Consider the following 24,942-nt stretch of genomic DNA (forward strand, 5'->3'; position numbering starts at 1 on the left):
GCCCCAAGAGCCTTCTGCAGCCCGCATCGCAGAGGACCGGTTGTTGCCTGTGATTTTCCCTTTCTAAATTCCAAGCCTGACATCAGTCCAGGAGATACCAGGGGCTGCAGGGGCAGGTTTGAGTCTCTTGCTGAGCCAGGGCCACGTGGGCCACCAGCAATGTTTGCAGTTTGGGGACTGATTCTTTGAGCAGGCTCCCTGGCCATGGGCCACATTCCAGGCTGGGGTGGGAGAGAATTACTTGTATATTTATGGAGAGTCATTCACCAGCCCATTTATCACCTTTATGAGTTGGGGTGACTTCTGAAGGGAGGAGGGTGGTCACCAGTGCAGTCATCGCTTTGGGGACCTCCAGGGGTCAGCCCTCTGTTGGCTTTGGATGTCTGTCTCACACTTAATTATACTTAAAGATGTCAGATGCAACTTGGCTATGTGAGTGTCTGTGTGGGAGCCTCAGGGCTGGACTCTTGACAGGGCCTGCTGGGCTGAGTGGTGTCGCAGCGTAGAGGGCTGGTTAGGACAAAGGCATGCTCTGGAACTCCCCCAGGGCTCTGCCCTGCTCAGAATTCCGTCAGGAGGGTAGAGGAGCCACACTGGTGGCCAGGACGCCCGGGACGGATGCCATTCCTTAAAAGAGCCTTTTTGTTTTCTCGCAAACAAAATATAACCAGAGACATCGAAGTTAAGAACAATCTAACAACAGCCAGCTCGCTTCTGGTCTGTCACACGTTTTAGTAATAATTTCTGTTGCCCTGAGGGATGGGGGCTAACATTTCTGCTACGGGGGGCTAAGTTTTCTGGGCCTGGGACTGAAAATTTAGTGATTCACCCTGCTGTACAGATAATATGTTCAGGGACTCGCCTGGATCCATAGTGAAGCTAAGGGGCTGTCTCTCCACTCACATCATCACTTCGGTGAGATCCTCATCAGCGAGAGTGGGAGTGTGGAGGAGGACATTTCCCTGAATGAAGGAGCTCAACGACTTTGGAAGACATTGAGATTTCTCTCTGCACTTGCCATCTCTGATCACAGATACAAGTGCAATGAGAGGCTGGCCATGGCTCTGATTTCTGGAGGGGCATCTGCTTTACATTCTGAAAAAACCCCAAACCAAAACCAAAACTAATGATAAACACACCAGGATGATTTCGTGTCAGGCACTGTCTGAGCATTTTACGGGTATGAAATTCTGTGCTCCATCAACCCCGAGGTAGGTGCTCTTTTTGTCATTCTCACTAGAGATGTGGACACCGAGGCACAGAGAGGGTGAGTAAGTTGTCCCAGGTCACTCAGTGAGGAAGGGACAGAGCCCAGTTCGGGGCCCAGGCAGTCTGGCCCCAGCGTCTGGGTGCTCACCTCTCTGCCGCATCATCTTGTTAGGTGCGATTTTCTGCTTTTGAGGTGATTTGTCAGCTATGGCAGGTTGCCAAACCTCAAAGGGACTCCATTAAAAAACAGGTCACCATATCAAAGGCTTTTTGAAAGTTTAAGTCATGTTCATGTATTCACCCCTTAAAGAATTCTAATAAATCGCTGAGGCATGAGTCTTCCCCGCTACAGCAATGGGGAATTTTCCTTAAGCGTTGAGTGATTGGAGAGCCTCATTTTCATGATCCATCTGTTCCGAGGGGTGCACAGGGATTTTTTTCTGGGGGGAAGCTGTGGTTTGGTAAAATGAGCACTAGAGATGCACACGGGTTCAATCCCCAGCCCTGCCACTGAACTCAGTGTGGAGCCCCATTACTGAGCATCTTTGAGCGTTGGTTTCTTCATCTTCAAGGTGTACCATAAAAGGTGGTGTGGACAAAATCAGTAAGGTTGTGTGAGTTACGTTGTGTGGGGGCCTAGCACAATCCTTGGCTAAATCTGAGACTGCTGTGAGCCCAGGGACAGACGACTGTTCCAGAACCCCAGACTAGGTCTTTTTCTGCTCCATGTTGCTTTTGAGACCTTCCCAAACCCCAGCCCTTTATGGGACAACAGAGCTGGAGACCAAGGCCCATTGTTGGCTACATTGATTTATTGGAAGCACAGGTCAAGACAGAGGTGAACAGAAGAGGAAGGGGAGAGAGAGGCTGGGGGACTCTGGCCACCGGCCCCATGGCAGCCCAGGATAGGGCCCTGGTCCTAGTCCTTCCTGCCATGGAACCTCCTTCCCAGGGCACTGTGGGGACTTCTTTCTGGGGTAGCCTTTCCCAGCGCAGGGTGGGGTGAGTAGGTGTGAGAGGGCAGGATCAAGGAAGAGGGGACCACAGATACATATGAGTCTAGGAGCAGGATGGACCTTTCAAAGTGCAGAAGTGACCCAGTGCTTGCTCTGCCCCAGGGCTGGACCAGGCCCTACTGGGTGGGAGAGAAGCAAGGTTGGGGCTTGAGTTGGGGCGCCTAACACTTGCGGCAGCTGCTGGCACAGGAGCCCACGCCGTAGGAGCTGATGCCGCAGGAGCCCACGCCGCAGGTGCCCAGGCCACAAGATGTGATGGAATTGCAGGGGCCGCAGGGCGCACACATTCCTGTGCTCACCGCCAGGTTCCCACTGCAGGGGGCGCTGCAGGCACTACCTGTCACCGGCCTGGAACCCGACGTGCAGAGGTCGCCACAGACAACTCCACCCCGGGAGCTGCTGACACCTGCCAACCACAAAGTCTGAGTCAAAATTCTGAGGCGAGTTATCCCCAAACAATGCCCCTCCCCAAGTATCTCTACTTGACAACTCTAGGTCCTCCAGTCCCACAGCTGCGGTCTTTCTGCTGTCTGACCGCAACCTCTCCTGCTGGGAGGCCAACCCTTCCTTCTCTAGGTAGATCCCAGTGAAATCCCTCCTTCTGGACTCTGTCCTCCCTTCCAGGGAGGTACATCCACCCACTCAGGGCCTATGTCACTTACAAACATTCACAGCACCAACACCTTCACACAGTCTGAGAAGAAAGAAGAAAGGGGACGATTAGCGACTCGGCCAGACTAGCAGACAGAGCTCCACAAATTTGAGGGGTAGGTCCACAAGTCAGGAAGAGACAAGCAGAGGTCTCAGGGAAGCCCTCCTAAATTGACCCCACCCCCAAAGTGATAAAACACAGGTTTTCCCCAGACTCCTGCACCTTGCTCAGCTCTGAGAAAAGGTGGTCTTTGTTTATGGAGAAAAATGGCAGGTTAGCCAGGTAGGGTCCCACCTGCACTCCTCGCCCTCCAGCAGGCGCCTGTAGGTGGCGATCTCGATGTCCAGGCCCAGCTTGGAGTTCATCACCTCCTGGTACTCCTTGAGCAGGCAGGCCATGTCCTGCTTGGCCTTCTGCAGGGCGGCCTCCAGCTCGGCCAGCTTGCAGCGGGCGTCGCTGACGGCCGTCTCGCCCTGCTGCTCTGCCTGGGTCACTGCAGTCTCCAGCTTGGTGTTCTGGGGACCCAGAAGGGAACAAGGAGGGTTAGGGTTCCCAGATCTCTCGGCCTATTTCCTTGGGTGTGTCATTCCTCTAACCCTGTTGGGATCATACCAGGAACAGGCCTCTCACCTTCATCGCTTGGGTCCCTCTGAGTGACCACAACCCATGACCCTAGTCACGTAAATGGGCTGGAGAATAAATGGTGAGATCCAGATGGAACACACATGGGCTGTGAGGCCCTGGCTAGGCCCCCAGCCTGTGTGGTGATGGAGGGCACAGGGGACCCGTACCTGGCACTTGGCGTTCTCAACCTCGGCTGTCAGCCTCTGGATCATGCGGTTCAGCTCGTTGATCTCTTCCTTGGTGCGGCGCAGGGTCTCCCCATGACGGATCACCGTGGCCTTCATCTCCTCGCACTGGGGGGAAGCAGAGACTCAGGACGGCGTGTCCCACCCACTCGGGACACCACAAGTGACTGTGCGGGTTGTACAGCTCTCAGCCTGTGCAACCTTCCATGGCAGCCCTGCTCTGCCACCTCAGCCCGAGAGCTCTCTGCCCTTCTGTTACCACCCCCAGGGACCAGGATCCGCACACAAAAGAAGCCTCTTCTCATATTTACATCCAATCCCTCCTGGTGCCATGACCAGGAGGCAGGGGTGTTGGGCATTCACCTTGCTGCGGTACCAGGACTCGGCCTCCGCCCGGCTGCGGCTGGCAATGTCGTCATACTGAGCCTTGATCTCGGCAATGACGCAGTCCATGTTCAGGTCCCGGCTGTTGTCCATCTTGACGACCACTGAGGTGTCTGAGATGTGGGCGTGGAGGACGCGGATCTCCTGGGGAGATGAGAGGAGGAAGCATCCTGTTTGTGCCTCAGCCTCACACAGCCTAGCATGTACCCAGCCTTCTCAGCTCTCCCCTGGCCTCCAGCCCCCTCATCCTCCTGGACTGCAGCCTCGTGCCCAAGTCCCTGTCCTCCTCCTGTCTCAGGCCAAAGCCCTCTCCCCCAGGCCAGCTGCCAGCTTTCTGCCCAGACCACAACCCCCTCACCTCCTCATACAGTCGCCTCAGGAAGTCGATCTCCTGGGTCAGGGCCTCTGCGTTGGCCTCCAGGTCCGACTTGCGGAGGTAGGCGCAGTCCACGTCCTGGGGAGGTGGGCAGTCTTTGAGCTCAGAGGACCCCTGGTGATCGTCACCCCAACCTCCTCTCTCTCCTCACCCATGCATGGAGGCAGGCTGGGGGAAGCATTCCCAGTGTTTCCATTCCCTTCCCATCTCCACACCCTCTCACCTCCCTGGGATGGGCCTCACAACCCCCTCCCCATCTGAGAACAAACCCCTTTGTGCCTTGAAGATGCCTTTGTGCCACCAGCCTTTCCACCTCCCAACTGACACAGCTTACCTCCCATTTCTCCTTTGACTCATCCTGTTCCAGGGCACCTGCCCACACTCACTCCCCACTCAGCCATCCTAACCCCTCCCTTTACCCCTACTCTGCTCCCAGACTCCACTGGGCCACTCCTGCTTCTGTTCCTTCCTCCCCCACACTCTGGGTCTCTGCCCCTCCTTTTGCTCAGACATCCCACAGCCCTAGACAGGACAGTGTCCCTCAAGAGACTGAAGATGCCAGGCCTCCATGGGACCCACAGACCACAGCCTCTGAGGCAGAGCAGGACATCCACAGGCCAACCCAGCCATCCCCCTGCCCAGGACAGGGTGCTAGAGGATAGTGCAAGGTCATTGTCCTTTGTTAAAGCTCTGGATGTGTTTTCCTTGACCTGATTGATCTCTGGGAACCCGCCCCCCACCTGATCTGGCAAGGTCACTGCATCACGCACAGAGCAGTCGAGAATCCCTGGGTCTTTCCAAGGACAGTCTGTCATTCTGAGGTCCCTTGGGCCTCTACTCCTGGACACCACGTTACTCACCTTCTTCAGAGCCACAAACTCATTCTCGGCTGTTGCTCTCAGAGACACTTCCTCCTCATACCTGAGGCAGAGGAGGCAGAGAGGGAGGTCAGGGAAGGGCAGGTCTCCCACCAGACCCCTCTACTTCAGACCAGGGAAGGGGACAACGTGAGGAAGTGACAACCACAACTGGACCCCTGGCAGCCCCGTGGGGTCCTTTTGCTTTGATTTGGGATGTTTGCACTTTGAACTGAGGAGCCATGGGGTTAATCTTCTGGGACCTCATAGCCCTGTGTCCCCAAGCTGCTCTGAAGTGATCTCTGGAGGGAAAGAAGACCTCAGTGCACTGCCCCATGCTAGGAGTGGACAACATGCACTCTGGGTTGCTGCAGCCCCTGCCTCCCCTCCCCTGGGTGGCCATCCTAGCTCAGGTGAGGGGCCTTCAAGTCCTAGAGGCCATCAGCACTGAACACCCTGGGCAATAGGACACCCAGAGCCCCAGGACATGGCAGCCCTGATGACACTGGGGTTCATTCATATCACATTTGTGATCCATGGCTATAGGTGGGAGGTGAGGTATAGAAGCCTGGAAGACAGCAGAGGCCCCCTCCCCACAGAGCAGACGTGACAGCTGCTGGGTTACTAGGCTCAGGAAGAGAAGGCTGAAGGAGGGGAGAGATCTCCCAGGGGAATCACAGCCCTACTCTTAGATGGGCCTCTGGACAGCCACTGCTCAGGTGAGAGGATCCTGCTGCACACGCCACCCTGGCCTGCAGCGCTGCTCACCCTACTCGGAAGTTCTTCTCACGTCTAGTCCAATGGGCTTTAAGCTCAGTCATTTCCTGTGCCCAGCGTCAAACCCAGCCACACTCCACTCACTTCTTCTTGTAGCCCTCCATCACCTCCTGCACGTGGTTGAGCTCTGAGGCCAGCCTCCCGCTGTCGGCCTCTGCACACTCGGCCTCCCTTCTCAGCGTCTCGACGTAGCCCTCAAACAGGGGCTCCAGGTTGCTCTCACAGCACTTGCGGTTCTGGTAGAACTGCCACTTGGTCTCCAGCAGCTTGTTCTGCTGCTCCAGGAAGCGCACCTGCCATTTGGGTTTGCAAGATGGGTGAGATGTCTCTTGGTGCCTGAAAGCCAATCTGGGGGGTCCTTTACATAAATTTCCAAGGCTAGAGCTCAGTAGAGCTTAGATAGGGTTGCAGGAAAGACAAGGCAAGTTCTAGATTTCCTGATATAATCCATATCTGGTTTTCCATTTTAGGCATGGGAACTAGGAGCTTGGAAAGGTCAGTTCCTGCCCCAGGTGAACTGAGTTATCTGACCTGATAAGTCCAGGTGGCCTGTAGTCAGGTTGTTTTGCTTTTGATTCTCCCCTCAGTGGCTCTCCTGAGTCGTGAGCATGGGTGAGTTTCAGGAACAGTATGATCAAAGACACCTTTCAAAAGGATGTTCCTGTGGTCCTGCTCCTATTTCTTATGTGCATTAATTGTGTCTTGTGTGCATGTACAGCCTCCTTTCTCTGATTTGGCTTGAAGCCTTGTCCTTGTCTCTCTGTGAGGACTCTGCCTGTGTGAACAAAGGATATATATATAGATGCACATATGCATCTATATATGTATAATGTATACAATATAGGATATTATATATATAATCAAATCAGGTGCTCCTTCTCCCCCCATACACATCTCCCTGTGCCTGTCTTTGTCCTGGATGTGTGTCCTGTCCTCATCAAACTGGGAGCTCACCTGGACCACATCATCTCTCTTGCCTTGCCCTGTCTATCCTTTAAGTGCCTTGCAAACGAAGTGAAAGTTCAGGAAAGGGCTGATCAAGAACACACACCTTGTCAATGAAGGCAGCGAACCTGCTGTTGAGACACTTGATCTGCTCCTTCTCCTCATGCTTCACACACTGCGCATTGGGGTCAATCTCCAGGTTGAGGGGCGTGAGGAGACTCTCGTTGACCGACACGGTGGTGATGCAGGGCGGGCTGGGTCCGCACACGCCCCCAGAGCGGTATCCGAAGCTGCGGCCGCAGGAGCCAGAGAGGAAGCCCCCGCAGAGGCTCTGGCTGCCAAAGCCCCCAGTGAGGCCTCGGTAGCAGGAGACTCCGCGGTAGGGGGCGGCCGTGATGCAGCAGCGGCCGGGCCGGGGCCCGCAGGCCGAGGCGCAGCTGAAGGTCTGGCCGCAGAATGCTGATCCACAGGTCATGGTGCTCTTGGAGGTTTGGGTTGCAGAGTAGAGGAGATGAGATCTGGAGTCTTGGTGGAAACTCCAATGTGTTCCTCAAGGCGCCCCAGTCCTATTTATGCTCGGATGGGAAGGGGCTTGGCTATGCAGATGGAGTCGGTGCAATTTGTGCTTTATGAGCTTGGGCGGTTAGTGCAGTCCAACCCCTCTGTAGAATGTGCTTTAGTGGTGGAGTGGTTTGAACCCGCCTCTGTGTAAAGGATGCCAGTCTCTGGGCCATAGGGGGACTCAGCACGTCTCATCTTCAAAGTGCCAGCCAGCAGGGCATGCACTCATCTCTGGGCACTGAGCAGAGAAGGGCAGGGGAAGGGAGGGGAGAATAGGCTCAGGAGAAGAGGACGAGAAGAGAGGCCAGATGTTGGGAGAAGCAGGGAGGAGGGGCCTGCGCGTGTGTTGGGGAGTGAGTGCCGGGAGAGTCTGAGGTCTAAATTCCATTCCAGGAGTGGCCAAAGTGCCACCAAATCACAACTCTGGATTTTTTTCCTCTCTGGATGGTCCGGTGGGCCACTGGAAACATCTGATTTTTCTTACCATGGCAGCAGATACTGCATTATTATATATTTGATGTCTCTTTCAAAAAAGATTTTATTTATTTTTAGAGAGAGAGGAAGGGAGGGAGAAAGCGAGGGAGAGAAATATCAGTGTGTGGTTCCATCTCACTCGCCCCCTACTGGGGACCTGGTCTGTAACCCAGGCATGTATCCCGACTGGGAATTGAACCGGCCACCCTTTGGTTTGCAGGTCAGCACTCAGTCCACTGAGCTACACCAGCTAGGGCATATTTGATGTCTTTTTCAGCTTTTTAATGAAAGTTTCCAAACATACAGACAAGTTGAAAGATTAGTATAACAAACATCCTGGATGCTTCACCTACATAGCTAGATTTGTAGATGTTAACATTGTGTTGTATTCCCCTCTGCATTGGTCTAATTACTTGACAGTTACGGGCAGCATGGCACGTCACCCTTACACGTTTCGGCCTGCATTTCTTAACACTAAAGACCGGACCGTTTTCACATTCAAGAGAACAAACAACAATCCAAAGAGTCATTAACTACCCATTCCATTTCAGTTTTCCCAACTGTCCCCCCCAATTTTTTAAATGGTTTAATGTGGTTTAACTTGTGGCCACAGCCCCTGCATTTTCTATAACCTGGAAGTTTACTCTGGAGCTGGGCTGTTCAGTATGACGGCCCATAGGCTCATGTGGCTAAATTAGTTGATAATAAATGAATTCAAAATTGAAAATTTCAGTTGTACTAACCACATATCACACAGGACTAGTGGCTACGTTACTTATTGGACAGTGTAGATAAGAGACATTTCCACAATCACACCAGGATCTATTGGATCACACTGGTCTAGAGGCTTGATTGGGTTTAACGGAAACATTTTGGGGCAGAATACTTCATAAATGATGCTGTACAACTCTTACTGTATCACCCGAGAAGCACAAAGTGTCCGGTCGTTCTGTTACTGGTAATGCTAAATCAGATCACTTCAGTACATTTTCCCCTTTACAATCAGAAAGTACTCTGTAGAGACATATTTTGATTAGAGGATATTTTCTTTTTATTAGTCATCTGCCATCATTACATGCTATAAATGATCTCTAATTCTCCCAATCATTTGAAGTAGGCACCATTATCCCCATTTTACAGATGAGAAAACTGAGGCTCAGAGAGACTAAATAACTTGCTGAAAGTCTCCAGCTTGCCAGTAGAGGAGCTCAGGAGATATCGTGCCTTCTTACCTACAAGCTGTGACAACCCTGGGTTGCCTAATAGCTGGAAAATCGGGAGGGTGGAGAGAGTTGCTCAGGAGGGGATATCTGTGGGTTCAGGGTTGGGGAGTCAGTCTAAGGAAGATGGGCAGAGTCAGTGGGGCAGGAATGGTTAGAACCAGGAGGGGAAATGGGGTGCAAATGTGGCATAAGGGCCATATGAGGCTGGGTGCTGGGAAGGGGCATGCATTAGATCTCCAGGATCCTTTGCCAAAGAACTGAAGGGAGGGGTAGAAAGCAATACTTTAAATTATCTGTATAGTTACAGTGTGTTGGAAGTAATCATGATAGAGCATGCTGTGTTCTACTTATCCGTGAAGCACCCTGCTCTGACAGAGCAGCTCTAGAAAAATTATCTCATAAAGTAAGAGGTTTTCGTAAGTGGGAGGGATGAAAGGGGAAGTGAAATGACTTGCCTGGCAGCCCCCGTAGCTGCTGGGCCTTTGCAAGAGGGCAGAGGTAGGCAGAGCAGCTGAGGGGGAACAAGTGGGGGAGGGGTTGATGGGAAAAGAGAAGAAAGGAGACGAAGAGAAGAAAACAGGGTTTGCCGGGAGTTGGGCTCTGGGTGTCCGTGCAAACCATTCAGGAGTGGGGCCTTGTGACACGGCAGACATGGGGTAACAGCCTGTGTCAGTCATTCGGTCACCCCAGAGGAGGGTGTGGCACCTGCTGTCACTTTATGTGTTTGGGGAGCTGGCCAGCACTTCTGAGGCCTTTATAACCTCCATTGCAATCTTGGACACTGCCCACAGTGAGCAGTGGTGCTCCCAGCAAGCCAGCTGGCGGGGTGTCCCCAGAAGTACAGTGAGTCAGGGTGCACTTCACACTCACTTTACCTTTTCCGCCAGTATAACTCCTTATAAAAATAACATGCATAAACATGAGCCAATTACTAATGGCTGATCCTTGCCAAGCAATTCTTAAAAAGCAAGAATAAGTTTAAAATCAGAAAAAATGCAAACGTGACATCATTTTGTTACATTCAGACATTACTAGTTGTTGCTAATTTTTGAAGACCTAAAGGGACATTCAACCTGCATGTTTCCTTTGAGTGAACAACTTTTTTTGGGAGGGGTGGTTGGCAGAGTCATCACTCTATTGTCTTGACTCTGGCAACGTGAGCTTTATGAAATTAAAGTGGTTTTTATTGTGAAATATGTCACACACACAAAAGACTGTATAGGTGGAAGAATGAGAACAGATATGTAATTTAGCGCCTCCCTCTGAGCCTCACTGATTGTGTCCCCTTCCTGCCTGGCCCAGGGATGGTTCTTCTCTGGGATTTTGTGTTAAATTATTCCTTCGCTTTTCTGTACAGTTTCACTACTGAACCATAGATTACTTAATTTTCTAGTTTTTAAACATCATATGAATGGGATCATATTGCATGTATTCTTCCATGTCTGTTTTTTTTGTTGTTATTCAGCGCTCCTTCCTGTAGCTCTATGGCATTCATTTCACTGTGGATTGTGCTCATTTTACTCACCTTTCTATGCTGATGGTCTCATGGTTGTTTCTGGAGCTTGTATTCTGAACATAGCTGCCATGAACACTCTTTCCTATGTCTTCTAGTATAATTGTGCGAGAATTTTCCTGGGGTATATGGTTATTAAAAAGAACTATGAAGTAGTACATACTTGGTGTAGAAACTATTTTATGAAATAGTTTCATAACCTAAAAGATAGTTCCAAACCTAAAAGATAATAACATCTCTTGTGCGTCTTGCTTCATAGTAGATACTATACTAAGAGTCCAACACTCATTCATGCATTTGATTTTTACACTGGCCCTCTGAGGCAGGTGTGTTACTCTAGCTTTACAGAGGAGGACACTGAGGCCGAGGGAGGTGAAAAGACTGGCTCTGGTTGTGTGGTTAGTGGCTGAGCTGGAACTCAGAACCTGGTGTGTTTGGACCTGACGAAGAGATGAGTTTATCTCGTTGCACTCCCATCGACCCACCACCCACCATCATTAAAAGTATCAAACAGTAGATGGTGTTTGCATATAACATGTTCACATGCACACACACATACACACACACACGCACACGCACACGCACACACACACACACTCACTAATCCCCTCCTTCCAGTGCCCTTTTCTGGGACCTTTGGAGTGTTCTCAGGGTTTAGGACCAGAGCAAGGAGGGGTGCTCACCTATTTTTGTGGTGAGTTTCCAGTTTTAAGAAAAAAGTTGGATATATACCCAGATTATGAACAAAAATTCAAACCTGGCAACACACCAGTGGGTACAGATATTTGGTTCATGGATATATTCCAAGGTCTTGACATATAGTAGGTGCTCAATAAATATTTGTTGAATGAATGAAATGAATACCAGCTGCATATTAAGTGCTGAGTAATGGAGCCATCAAAGCTTGGTGGTTAATTGTATAAAGCTTTCTGGTAGGATGGGTTGGGGACCAGGTGAAGCAGACCAGAGGGCCGTCATTCCTGGGGTTGGGGGTGGGGTGGGGAGACATTTCTGGATGGGGCCTCGCGGAGGAGTAAAGTGAGTAGATGTGTCTTTAGCCAGAGCAAAATCCTTAACCTGAGCTATGATGGGGGTGACAGAAAAGGCAGTCAACAAGGGCAAGGATCCAGAAGGCATCGGAGTAGTGTAGAGACTAGTGGTAGAGTTTGGGAAGGAAAGTGAGAAGTAGACTTTCAGGAAAAAGAGGGAGAAGATGCTTGGTTATCTTAGCTTATTACTCTCCAGGGCCACTCGGACAAAGGACAGAGATTGGCTGGGTGGCAAGGTGGATGGCAGATAGGGGAGCTTTGGGTAGAAAGAGAGAAGAGGAGGAAAGTGGAGGAACAATGGGAAAAAACCCAGGGGAAAATGGTGAGGGGACACTTTCGGGTTGAAAGAGCATATGAGAGAAGGGTGCTGCATCTACCTGGAGAGGTGGGCAACCTCGGCCTCAGCTTTATAACATTGAATCTCTGCAGGGCAGGGACCTGGGACAGGGAACTGGCAGGGGCTTAGCCTGGTTAACGGGACAGACCTCACCAATGGCAGAACTCCTGAGTTAAGCTTAACTTCCCCTAGGATCCCCACAAGGGTCTTTGGCCCCTTGTCCTCTCACAGATAATTGGCCACTGTCCCAGGCATGTTGGCTGAGGAGGCCAGGCTCTGACTTGGGCCTTTCATTAACTCACCAACCCAAGTGCCCTGCCTAGTGACTGTACCTGAGGTCAATTCTGTCATGAACAGCTCAGTTGCTGTGTAAACATCCACTTCCTCACACCTCAGTTTCTCTCCCTGGAACCTGGCCTGCACCTTCTTCCTGTGAACAGAAGCATGAGCTGCAAGTTTAGAAAAGGCAGGGGCTCTTTGATCCCTTCAGGCCTAGTGTGCAGAGGCTTTGGTGTCCTCCAAATGTAGAGCACACAGGCTGCCTCCCAGCCCTCAGCCATGGAGCAGAATCCGAGACAACACAGGCCCTACTTCTTAGGTCTGTCTCTATGGGCTCTTTACTATCACAGCACCTCATGATTCATTCCTCTTCTGCGAGGACCCTCAGGTTCTTCTACTGTCTACCCACTCTGTGAAATACCTCCATGCCCACTTTTGCACCAGCACTGTCCTACCTGCCTGTTTACCGAAGCCTGTCTTCACTCTTTCCAAGGAGACATTCTTGCCTTTCCCATCAGAGTAGTTGCACTCCATTGCCTGAGAATGAGCACTGTCAGTAGGCATTGCATTCCTGAGCATCTGATGATACATCTCAAAAGCTGCCCTCCTCAGACTTCTGGCCTTTCTCATAAATGTGGCTCTGTCTTCCCTGTCAGTTGGGGAGCTCCAGAATCCATGTCTGCTTCTTTCTCTTAGTGCCTTCTTCCCTCACTCCAAAAACTGAGACAGCATTCAGGATATGGCAGGGACATATTAATCACAGAATCCTTGAATCCCCCCAACAAGACATTATTTTGTCTAACTCACGATCCATCTTGAGAAGTCTGCTTCAACACCCCCCACAGGAACAGAATGAACTGACAAAAAAACTTCCTAATGTTAAATCCACTTGATTTACCCTTTCTTTTCTGGTGTCCCTTGGAAAAAAATCCACTTGAGCTAAAAGAGGAGGTTCTGATCTCCAGATCTGAAGGTCTTTGGGTTCACCTGCTCTCCTCCAGAATATTGAGTTTCCTTATTTATATAAAGCTTCCCTAAATGGGAGATATAACACAAGCTCCTTTAGGAAACCATGACTACCTGCCCTCCTGGGAAGTTCTTTCTCAACTCCAACTTCTATCTGTCTAGCTGCAATGAAAGCTTGACTTCTCTTGCTCTCTTCGGACTTACATTATACTTGCATGGGTCATCAACAGCATGTCCCTCATCCTCAGGCCAATGGTATCCCTAAGCTACTGACCATTCAGCAGGTTTCAGGATTAGGTAAAAAGCAAGATGAGTGAGTATGTTATTGATTTATAACTTACATTATAATATTATCAGAAATCATGAGAATGTTCTGATGATCCGTTAGGAAATACAAATTCATGAATTATTCACTAGAAACAGACTTTTTGGATTGCCCCAAATTCTCTTTTCATTCAGTCGTGTAATGGCCCAAGGATTGGTGACATATTCCCTTTGCTTAAGAAGAAAGATTCTTCCCTGCAGTAGCTGGGATACAGTGGGGACTGAAGGAGGGGCATCTGATTTGGGGTTCTTTTCTGGGGTAAAGGAAGTAGCCATGGCCAAAGGTCTCAGGTCCTCCCTGCCGCTTGGGCTGATTCCCATGGTAGAACAACAGTAGATAACATTTACTGAGCACTTGCTGTGTGCCAGGTGCTGTGTTAATCATCGTCCATACATTATTTCACTTAATCCTTCTATTAGTCCTTTAAGAAAGGCAACATTCGTGAGAATTTTACATATATGGTTTAGGAATGTGAGTAGGTACATTCCATCAAACATGCCGATATATTCACACCACCAGCAGCAACAAGAACAAAAAGAACAACAGCATCAATGACATATACCTCTACTTCCCCAGCAAACCTGTCGCTATAACTACTGCGGTAGTAGCAACAACCACTACCTACATGTGTGAATACATCCCTAGAGGCTCTATTCTAAGTGCTTTACATGGATTAATTCTTTTAATCCTTACAACTTTATCAGGTGGGTACTATTATCCCCACTTTACAAACAATAAAATGAGATACAGAGAGGTTAAGTAATTGCCTAAGGTTATGCTAGAGAGTGGCAGAGCTGGACTTGGAAAGCAGGCATTTTGGAATCTGTGTTCTTCACTGATATGTTAGGTATTTAAACTTTTTAGTTTCAAGCACATTAAGAAATGATTTTGCATAGTGGCAAAGTACACACATATTTACATACCATATGCACTTGGAACAAAAAAATCATGAAATGTTATTCTTACTACATATGATGCAGTCTGATATTTTCTATTTTATTCTAATCTATTAAATAGATTAAATTAAAATTCTAGTTGCTTGCATGAGTGGGTCCCAACGTGAATCTGAAGAAATGCTGCCCCAGAGCCTCCTGCTTCTTAATGATTACAATAAAGCACATAGGCTTTTGTGCTCTGGATTTTACTGAGCATGTGCCAACCTATATAATTCCTCAAATTAATGCTGGGAAGGAAAGGCTTACTCTATTTCTCAAAGGAGGGCATTCCTTGCCCCATTCACACAGCAATCACCACAGCAGAGTCTTGGTTCCTACCCAGCCCTTCTGGGTTGAAGGCCCATACTATCCACACTGGATGGACAGCACACACCAATGTGGATCTGTTATGACATCTTCCAAGGTTGCTGACAGGCTGCTGTGAGGGGAATGGGGTGGCAGGGTTGGTATAGCATGGAAAGCAGCACAGAGTCAAGGTGGTAATGGCAGGGAGCTGGCTGCTCTCCTCATATGGATTGTCTAGATTGGTTCTATTATATTCTGAGCCAAATGCCATGCAGACTCATAACTCTGGTGTCCATCCTAGGCCTTCTGGGCCCTGGAGAAAACACAGAGGGTTGAGTTGAAACCCAGACATACTATCCTTCCTTGGGAGCTTGTTGGAAATGGTTGGGCATTTCTGAGGCCAGCGAGCCAGTGTGTACCCACTGAGCATCATGCAGAACTCTGAGGGAGGGGATGTCTCCACTCAGCATAGGCTGGCCAAGAAGGTCTAATAAGTTGGCTTAGGATCTAGTTGGTGTGTAAGGGGGGTAGGGAGTGGGTGAAAGTGCACGTGAGCACATGAGTACCTGTGTGAGACTGTGGGTGGGAAGGCCAGCATGTAGGTGCATTGTGTGTGTGTGTGTGTGTGTGTGTGTGTGTGTGTGTGTGTAGGGGGTGGGATATGTTGATAGATGTGAAGGTTTTGGGAAAGTGTGGGAGTGTTAGATACGTGTAGAGGTAATTAAGAGATTGTTTAAGCGTGTGGCTTTGGCAGTGCAGAAAGAGGCCACCAGTGTGAAGGAAATCACCAAGCTCACCCCAAGTTTCACATCATTTGTTGATCTCACATTCCCGCAGTGTTTGGAAGGGGCGGGGAGGGACGGTCCTATCAGCACCAAGGACAGCGGCGTTGACTTCATCAAGTGGGCGGTGCTGGAAGAGCCGCAGCCCTGCCTTCCCATCCCAACCTGAGTCACTGCTCCCCATCCTCCAGTTCCTGAGTTTCCCCAGCTGTGTATAGGGAGGTTGGGGTGGGTGTGGGGGAAGTGACCTGGCTCTTTGAAGATAAAAATTGTGCAGTTTAAGGTAAAAGGCCATAAACGTTGGCCGCATCTGGCACCCAATTAAGACCATTAAGGGAGGAGCGACAGCAGCTAAAAACCCCAAGCCCATAAAAGACATCTAATTGCTTCTAACCCACGGATGCACCAGGCTCCCCACATATATAAAAGGCCCAAAGATGTCCGAGGCGTAAACACCTCGTCCACTATACCCTCCATTCTGATCTTTCCCTCCTCAGAGCCTCCCTTGTACCAAAGAAACACAATGACTTGTGGATCTTACTGTGCTGGCAGCGCCTTCAGCTGCGCCTCGGCCTGCGGGCCCCGGCCCGGCCGCTGCTGCATCACGGCCGCCCCCTACCGCGGAGTCTCCTGCTACCGAGGCCTCACTGGGGGCTTTGGCAGCCAGAGCCTCTGCGGGGGCTTCCGCTCTGGCTCCTGCGGCCGCAGCTTCGGATACCGCTCTGGGGGCGTGTGCGGACCCAGCCCGCCCTGCATCACCACCGTGTCGGTCAACGAGAGTCTCCTCACGCCCCTCAACCTGGAGATTGACCCCAATGCGCAGTGTGTGAAGCATGAGGAGAAGGAGCAGATCAAGTGTCTTAACAGCAAGTTCGCTGCCTTCATCGACAAGGTGGGTGTCCTTAAACACGCCCTTCCTGAACCCCACCCATGCTCAGGACTCAGGCGTGGTCCCTGAGTGTGGGGGGGGGGGTCAGAGGCAGAAAGAGCTTTGCCTGCCTGAGTCCTGTTCCAAGAGGACAGCAAACGGAAACAGGCCCTGGCGCCAGACCCAGAAGACTCAGCTGGGAGCTCAGATAGGCAGAGCTTATGGAAGAGAAGTGTGACTGGGTTGCTCTGAGGCACAAGTAGAGTTCAGGAAATTGAGGAGGAAAACGACGGCTGCTTCTGAAATTACAGAGGTGTCCAGGCCCAGGCAGAGGCCTCTGTTCCCTCAGAGGGTGTAGAGTGGATTGGCTACTCAGCGAAGTGCGGCAGGGGCCAGGGCAGCAGCGCACCCCTTTAGATAGATGGCTTGTGACATCATCCCCCTGTAACATGTCACCAGAAACCCCATGCTGTGATCTGAATCCGGGAACTCTGTCTAAGAAGGCACTTCTAGCTTCAAGGTGAGGGAGTGAGCTTTCCACCTGGAGCCTGACTACCTGCCTCTGGGACTCATCAGGGTGGGACAACTCAGTAATCTGAGAGAAGGAATCGACGTTTTCCAGGCCCTTGCTCCCATCCTTAAAATCGAAAATCCAGACATAGACCATAATCAGGAAATCCAGAAGCTGATTTGTCTGCCACAGTCCACTTCTAATTTCTGCTGAGCTGCAGGTTTGGCAGTTTGTCTTACAGCAACACTCCAATTTGGTTATGGGGCATCAAGAGCCATCTGACCCTTCTTATTCACCCGGAATGACAGGTGCGCTTCCTGGAGCAGCAGAACAAGGTTCTAGAGACCAAGTGGCAGTTCTACCAGAACCGCAAGTGCTGTGAGAGCAACCTGGAGCCCCTGTTTGAGGGCTACGTCGAGACGCTGAGAAGGGAGGCCGAGTGTGCAGAGGCCGACAGCGGGAGGCTGGCCTCAGAGCTCAACCACGTGCAGGAGGTGATGGAGGGCTACAAGAAGAAGTGAGTGGAGTGTGGCTGGGTTTGACGCTGGGCACAGGAAATGACTGAGCTTAAAGCCCATTGGACTAGACGTGAGAAGAACTTCCGGAGTAGGGTGAGCAGCGCTGCAGGCCAGGGTGGCGTGTGCAGCAGGATCCTCTCACCTGAGCAGTGGCTGTCCAGAGGCCCATCTAAGAGTAGGGCTGTGATTCCCCTGGGAGATCTCTCCCCTCCTTCAGCCTTCTCTTCCTGAGCCTAGTAACCCAGCAGCTGTCACGTCTGCTCTGTGGGGAGGGGGCCTCTGCTGTCTTCCAGGCTTCCACACCTCACCTCCCACCTCTAGCCATGGATCACGGATGTGATATGAATGAACCCCAGTGTCATCAGGGCTGCCATGTCCTGGGGCTCTGGGTGTCCTACTGCCCAGGGTGTTCAGTGCTGATGGCCTCTAGGACTTGAAGGCCCCTCACCTGAGCTAGGATGGACACCCAGGGGAGGGGAGGCAGGGGCTGCAGCAACCCAGAGTGCATGTTGTCCACTCCTAGCATGGGGCAGTGCACTGAGGTCTTCTTTCCCTCCAGAGATCACTTCAGAGCAGCTTGGGGACACAGGGCTATGAGGTCCCAGAAGATTAACCCCATGGCTCCTCAGTTCAAAGTGCAAACATCCCAAATCAAAGCAAAAGGACCCCACGGGGCTGCCAGGGGTCCAGTTGTGGTTGTCACTTCCTCACATTGTCCCCTTCCCTGGTCTGAAGTGGAGGGGTCTGGTGGGAGACCTGCCCTTCCCTGACCTCCCTCTCTGCCTCCTCTGCCTCAGGTATGAGGAGGAAGTGTCTCTGAGAGCAACAGCCGAGAATGAGTTTGTGGCTCTGAAGAAGGTGAGTAACGTGGTGTCCAGGAGTAGAGGCCCAAGGGACCTCAGAATGACAGACTGTCCTTGGAAAGACCCAGGGGTTCTCAACTGCTCTGTGCGTGATGCAGTGACCTTGCCAGATCAGGTGGGGGGGCGGGTTCCCAGAGATCAATCAGGTCAAGGAAAACACATCCAGAGCTTTAACAAAGGACAATGACCTTGCACTATCCTCTAGCACCCTGTCCTGGGCAGGGGGATGGCTGGGTTGGCCTGTGGATGTCCTGCTCTGCCTCAGAGGTTGTGGTCTGTGGGTCCCATGGAGGCCTGGCATCTTCAGTCTCTTGAGGGACAGTGTCCTGTCTAGGGCTGTGGGATGTCTGAGCAAAAGGAGGGGCAGAGACCCAGAGTGTGGGGGAGGAAGGAACAGAAGCAGGAGTGGCCCAGTGGAGTCTGGGAGCAGAGTAGGGGTAAAGGGAGGGGTTAGGATGGCTGAGTGGGGAGTGAGTGTGGGCAGGTGCCCTGGAACAGGATGAGTCAAAGGAGAAATGGGAGGTAAGCTGTGTCAGTTGGGAGGTGGAAAGGCTGGTGGCACAAAGGCATCTTCAAGGCACAAAGGGGCTTGTTCTCAGATGGGGAGGGGGTTGTGAGGCCCATCCCAGGAAGGTGAGAGGGTGTGGAGATGGGAAGGGAATGGAAACACTGGGAATGCTTCCCCCAGCCTGCCTCCATGCATGGGTGAGGAGAGAGAGGAGGTTGGGGTGACGATCACCAGGGGTCCTCTGAGCTCAAAGACTGCCCACCTCCCCAGGACGTGGACTGCGCCTACCTCCGCAAGTCGGACCTGGAGGCCAACGCAGAGGCCCTGACCCAGGAGATCGACTTCCTGAGGCGACTGTATGAGGAGGTGAGGGGTTGTGGTCTGGGCAGAAAGCTGGCAGCTGGCCTGGGGGAGAGGGCTTTGGCCTGAGACAGGAGGAGGACAGGGACTTGGGCACGAGGCTGCAGTCCAGAAGGATGAGGGGGCTGGAGGCCAGGGGAGAGCTGAGAAGGCTGGGTACATGCTAGGCTGTGTGAGGCTGAGGCACAAACAGGATGCTTCCTCCTCTCATCTCCCCAGGAGATCCGCGTCCTCCACGCCCACATCTCAGACACCTCAGTGGTCGTCAAGATGGACAACAGCCGGGACCTGAACATGGACTGCGTCATTGCCGAGATCAAGGCTCAGTATGACGACATCGCCAGCCGCAGCCGGGCCGAGGCCGAGTCCTGGTACCGCAGCAAGGTGAATGCCCAGCACCCCTGCCTCCTGGTCATGGCACCAGGAGGGATTGGATGTAAATATGAGAAGAGGCTTCTTTTGTGTGCGGATCCTGGTCCCTGGGGGTGGTAACAGAAGGGCAGAGAGCTCTCGGGCTGAGGTGGCAGAGCAGGGCTGCCATGGAAGGTTGCACAGGCTGAGAGCTGTACAACCCGCACAGTCACTTGTGGTGTCCCGAGTGGGTGGGACACGCCATCCTGAGTCTCTGCTTCCCCCCAGTGCGAGGAGATGAAGGCCACGGTGATCCGTCATGGGGAGACCCTGCGCCGCACCAAGGAGGAAATCAACGAGCTGAACCGCATGATCCAGAGGCTGACAGCCGAGGTTGAGAACGCCAAGTGCCAGGTACGGGTCCCCTGTGCCCTCCATCACCACACAGGCTGGGGGCCTAGCCAGGGCCTCACAGGCCGTGTGTGTTCCATCTGGATCTCACCATTTATTCTCCAGCCCATTTACGTGACTAGGGTCACGGGTTGTGGTCACTCAGGGGGACCCATGTGACAAAGGTGAGAGGCCTGTTCCTAGGATGTTTCCAGCTGGCTGAGAGGAATTGAACACACCCAAGGAAATGGACAGAGAGACCCAGAGACCCTAACCCTCCTTGTTCCCTTCTGGGTCCTCAGAACACCAAGCTGGAGACTGCAGTGACCCAGGCAGAGCAGCAGGGCGAGACGGCCGTCAGCGACGCCCGCTGCAAGCTGGCTGAGCTGGAGGCCGCCCTGCAGAAGGCCAAGCAGGACATGGCCTGCCTGCTCAAGGAGTACCAGGAGGTGATGAACTCCAAGCTGGGCCTGGACATCGAGATCGCCACCTACAGGCGCCTTCTGGAGGGCGAGGAGCAGAGGTGGGTATCATGAGCAGTCTTCTCTCCCAGCCTTGCCTGGGTTCTCAGCGTGCCCTGCCTGTCCCTCACAGTCGTGGCATCTCTTCTCTCTTGTTTGCACACATCCTGATCATGCAACTGGACAGGTAATTTGCATAAGTTCTTTGGGTACATTTCTAGCTCCATTTCTGTCTCTCATGCCCACCTGGTGCTGACCTGGAATTAGTTCCTTGTACAAATCTGCTCCTCAGGTCAGGTCAGACAGTAGCAGTTGCTGCCCCTGAGAAGCCCAGCCTACGCTTCTGGTCTCCTTCCCTCCATAGTGCTTCTTTCCCCCTGTGCCCTCATTACACATGCCATTCTGGATTCCAGCTCTCTTTTTAAGCCTGGCTCTGGCCTCAGCCCAGGGACTTCAGATTTATCCCATAGGACAGCCTCAGTGAGGGATTTTATTAACTCAAACTTAGATATTCTAACAATAGTGAGTATCCATAAGTAGTCTTCCATCACAGCGAGGAGGACTTGGCAGCAGGGCTCTGTCCTTTGGGGCAGCTGTATCCTACACTGTGCATTTTTGTGTGTGGCTTGCTTTAGGGGTTGGGCCCGGGGCAGACTCATTAATACTTCAGCCTTCTAACAGCTGGAGGGCAGCTGGGCAGCTCCTACGACAGGCACACTCCCAGAATGTCCCCCTCAGGTTCTCTCCCCAGGTTGGTCAGGTGCTCACCACCTGAGCTTTCTTCTTCCTGCAGACATCCAGGCTCTGGCCCTGGTCGGAGGGTGGGGATGCTGAGGGAGCACCCAGGGGCATCCTGGGTACTGGGGCAGTGGGAACACAGGTTTAGTGGCTGGAATCACATGGAGACACTCACAATGTCTTCTCTGGAGAGCTCGGAGGCATAAGAGCTTGCTGGGGCTGGAGAGTTTCATTAATGAAGAATTCTGGGAGGAGGAGTTTTTCAAGACTGAGTTTGGAAGTTGGAGACACATGTGAAAATGGCTTTGGAAACTGGGTGGCCCACCTCTCTGCCACACAGGGCTCTTGGAGTGAACTCAGAAGCTTTGGTGTGGGTTTCCTCAGAACCTTGGGTATGGATGATCAGATGGTGGATTAGCTGTGGATTCTCCTCACATTGAAGCTAACTCAACAGCCCTTTGCCACTGTGCTCCCACATGGACTGTGTGTTCCCCTGAAGGGCACAGCAGGCTGGGGGGAGTCACAGGCCCAAGTTACAGCTCTGCCTTAATCCTGTCTCTCCCCCTTCTCTCTGGGCCTCAGTTTCTCCATATGTCAAATTAGGAAGCTGGTGAAGGCGGTCGCTGAGCCTGTTCTCGGCGGGTTCTAAAGTCGTATCCATTCGCTCAGTGCAACAGTTCCTCACGGAGCCAGGCATTGTTTTAGGCATTGCTGATTCTGCAGTGTGGACAAGAGACAAAAACTGCTGTCCTCCTGAAGCCCACACTCTAGTGACACCAACCAGAGCAGATTCAGGCAGGTACACCTGCTGCTCCTTGCATTTACAAGTCAATGTATAGAGAACCAGCACAAATAGTAGCAGCTAACATCTCTGAAGTGCTCAGTGTGGTAGGCACGAAGCACTTGCATGTATCATTCGATTTCATCCTCACTACAGATCACCTCCATGAGGAGGTTAGGATTCTGGAGTGTAAATCTGAGGGTGCTCAGCTAACAGTGAGTGGAGAGCCAGGCACCCCAGCTATTGTCTCCAGAAGACACACTTTGATGGGGGCTCTCCTGGCTTCTGGATTAGCCCGTTTATTACCCAGAAGGAGGACCACGGGGTCTCACCTTTCACAGTTGGCTGTATCCTCCAGGCGGTTTTCCCCCAGCGCTGACCTTCTTTTCTTTTCCCAACAGGTTGTGTGAGGGCGTTGGTTCCGTAAATGTCTGTAAGTAGCTCAGGCTCTTACCCTTCTCCCACTGGGGTCGTCCCAGAGCCTTTGGGGAGGGGGCATTTTGGCTTGCCCCAAAGCTGCCTGGCTTTGGCAGTGCCTCATGCACATCTGGGCCTGTTCTCCCCTCTTTCAGGCGTCAGCAGCTCCCGCGGTGGCGTCGTCTGTGGCAATCTCTGTGCCAGCGGTACTGCCCCTGCTGTCACCACCGGCGTCTGCAGCGCCCCCTGCTGCGGCAACGTGGTGGTGGGCACCGCCAACGCCTGCGGCCCCTGCTCCGGCGTCAGCTCCTGCGGCGGGGTCTGTAAGAGGTGCTAGGGGGCTGCAGCCTCTGCCAGCGTGTCTCCCAGGCTCCCCCGGCCTAGCCAGAACCTCATGAAACCAGAACGCCCTTCCCGCTGCTCCCCCACACATCGCCAGCCGCAGGCCTCCCAAGAACTGGTCCCCAGATGTGTACTCTGCATATCTTCTCTACCTGCTTCCTCCGAGTGACACCTCCCAGATGCCCCAAGCCCCAGGGAGGCTAGGGCAGCACCTTGGTGTCTTTTATAGTCTTTCTTAGTAGTTGATTTGTTTTCCTGAGCATTCATCCTTCCTTCCACCTTCTGTTTTTTGCTGGATTCATTGGTCCCCCTTGACCCCTTCACCCACGCTTGGGGGTACAGGGCAGGCCCCGGAACCTCCCTGTCTGCCCTTCCCGGAATGTGCTCCTGTGTTTGGACCTGCGGAGTGGGGATGGGGCACACTGGTGGTGGTTCTCCTGTAACTTTGTGAGTGCCGCCTGCAGGAGCTTCTGAAAAGCCAATGAGTCAACTGCCAGCTAGTTGGTTTGCCTTTGTTTCACTCTATGTTTTCAATAAACTAATTGTAGCTAATCAAACCTGGTTCCTTCAGAGTCTTGAGAATGCCAGGCCCCCTCTGTGAGAAGTGCTTTCTGTGGGAGATTTCCTCAGGACCTCTCCACCCACTCAGTTATTTTTCGGCAGGAGAAAATGACTGTGGTGCATGCTGCCCCTCCGGCTTGGGCAACCTGAGCCTTGGGAGAGTGGGAGAAGGCTGAGGGAAGCCGGGCACCTTGTGTGGTCATGGCTCCTCTAGGCCAGTTTTCTCACCTTCGACCCTGTTGATATCTTGGGCTGGAGGATTCTCTGTGGTGGGGCTGTCCTGTGCACCATGGCGGGTTTAGTAGTGTTCCTGGTCTCTAGATACCAATAGTCCTCCCCCAGCCCCAACTGCGACAACTAAAGATGTCTCTAGACACTGTCGAATGTGCCCTAGTGGTTCTCAAACAGGGAGATTTTTCCCCACAGGGGCATTTCTGGAGGGAGAAGTGCATGAGAAAACATGTGGAGGTAAGAATGGAAGGAAGGCATGTGAGACAAGCAGGTGCGGGAGAGTCAGGAGACCTGGGCTTCCAACTCACAGTCCCGACTCTGCCATTTCCCAAACGTGTGACTCTGGACGAATGGCTTCTACCTTCCAAGCTTCAGTTTCCTTGGCTGTAGAAAGAGCAACCCACCTCTCCTTGATGAGGCTGGGCCACACTCCTAAGGTCTCTTCCAGCTCCCTAAGTAAATCCTATTTAAAAGGGTTTTGTTAATTTAAAAAAAACTATATTTGAAAGCTGGTTGAGCCATTTCCCTGTTCTCCATTTGTGGGAATAAATTCTGTACATCTGAGAGGAAACTCTGTGAAGACAGGAGCTGCAGATAGGAGGAGCAGCCCTACCCCGGGACTGAGGGAGTGCACCGAAGGAGGAGCCCCCAAATGTTACCCGCACCACGTTCTCTCGAGCAAAGCTGTGCCAGGGCCAGTCCAGATTCCAAGGCAGGAAAGTAAGCTCCGTCTATGAGATGAGGAGTGCCACACACAGAGAGGGGAGACGTGGGGCCCATTTCTGAAGGGAGCTGTCACAGGAGGGGTGAATGAGACCATACAAATAAAAGTTTAGAGTACAGTGTGCACAGAATTGATACTCAAAAATTGCATTTATTATTGTTGTTTTTGTTACTGTAATATAGTAGCACAGATTCCCTAGGCTCTGACTAGTAGGGGCAGAATGAGATGGCGGAGAGATACCAAAGCCTGGAGGCCTGGAATCTTCGACTCTGGTCCTGGTTGGGTCACCGGGAGTGTGTGGCCAGGCCGCTTCAGGTTTCGGAACCTCAGTTAGTTTGTCTGAGTTTTGGAGTGACTGGGCTACTAGAGGAGCAAGCATTTCAGCTGCTGTGCAGGGCAGATGCCCAAGAGCTGTCACTCTGACACTGCCACTACCACGGCTGGCCGTGTCTCAGCTGCCAGTGTGGAGGGATCATATTCCTTAGCAGGCAGCAGGAACATTCCAGAGAGGAGGCGGTTGGCTGTATGTGGAGCATGGCAGTC

General features: G+C 52.1%; 2 protein-coding genes across 2 annotated transcripts; one reads left to right on the top strand and one right to left on the bottom strand.

Annotated features, from left to right (window-relative positions):
* Positions 1-2,386: 2,386 nt before the first annotated feature.
* LOC119041728 (keratin, type II cuticular Hb1) lies at positions 2,387-7,500 on the bottom strand. The gene is made up of 9 exons (XM_037135108.2): positions 7,132-7,500; positions 6,165-6,373; positions 5,307-5,367; positions 4,429-4,524; positions 4,050-4,214; positions 3,669-3,794; positions 3,172-3,392; positions 2,888-2,919; positions 2,387-2,631 (listed from the first exon to the last, which is right to left on the bottom strand). Exons 1-9 carry the CDS (start codon positions 7,498-7,500, stop codon positions 2,387-2,389), a joined length of 1,524 nt encoding a protein of 507 aa, XP_036991003.2.
* An 8,798-nt stretch (positions 7,501-16,298) lies between these two features.
* LOC119041737 (keratin, type II cuticular Hb6) lies at positions 16,299-22,878 on the top strand. The gene is made up of 9 exons (XM_037135120.2): positions 16,299-16,667; positions 17,463-17,671; positions 18,470-18,530; positions 19,314-19,409; positions 19,623-19,787; positions 20,043-20,168; positions 20,447-20,667; positions 22,526-22,557; positions 22,697-22,878. Exons 1-9 carry the CDS (start codon positions 16,299-16,301, stop codon positions 22,876-22,878), a joined length of 1,461 nt encoding a protein of 486 aa, XP_036991015.1.
* Positions 22,879-24,942: the final 2,064 nt, after the last annotated feature.

The sequence above is a fragment of the Artibeus jamaicensis genome, unplaced genomic scaffold (genome assembly GCF_021234435.1).
Source record: "Artibeus jamaicensis isolate MK-2021 breed Jamaican fruit bat unplaced genomic scaffold, CSHL_Jam_final contig_233, whole genome shotgun sequence".
Classification (NCBI taxonomy): domain Eukaryota; kingdom Metazoa; phylum Chordata; class Mammalia; order Chiroptera; family Phyllostomidae; genus Artibeus; species Artibeus jamaicensis.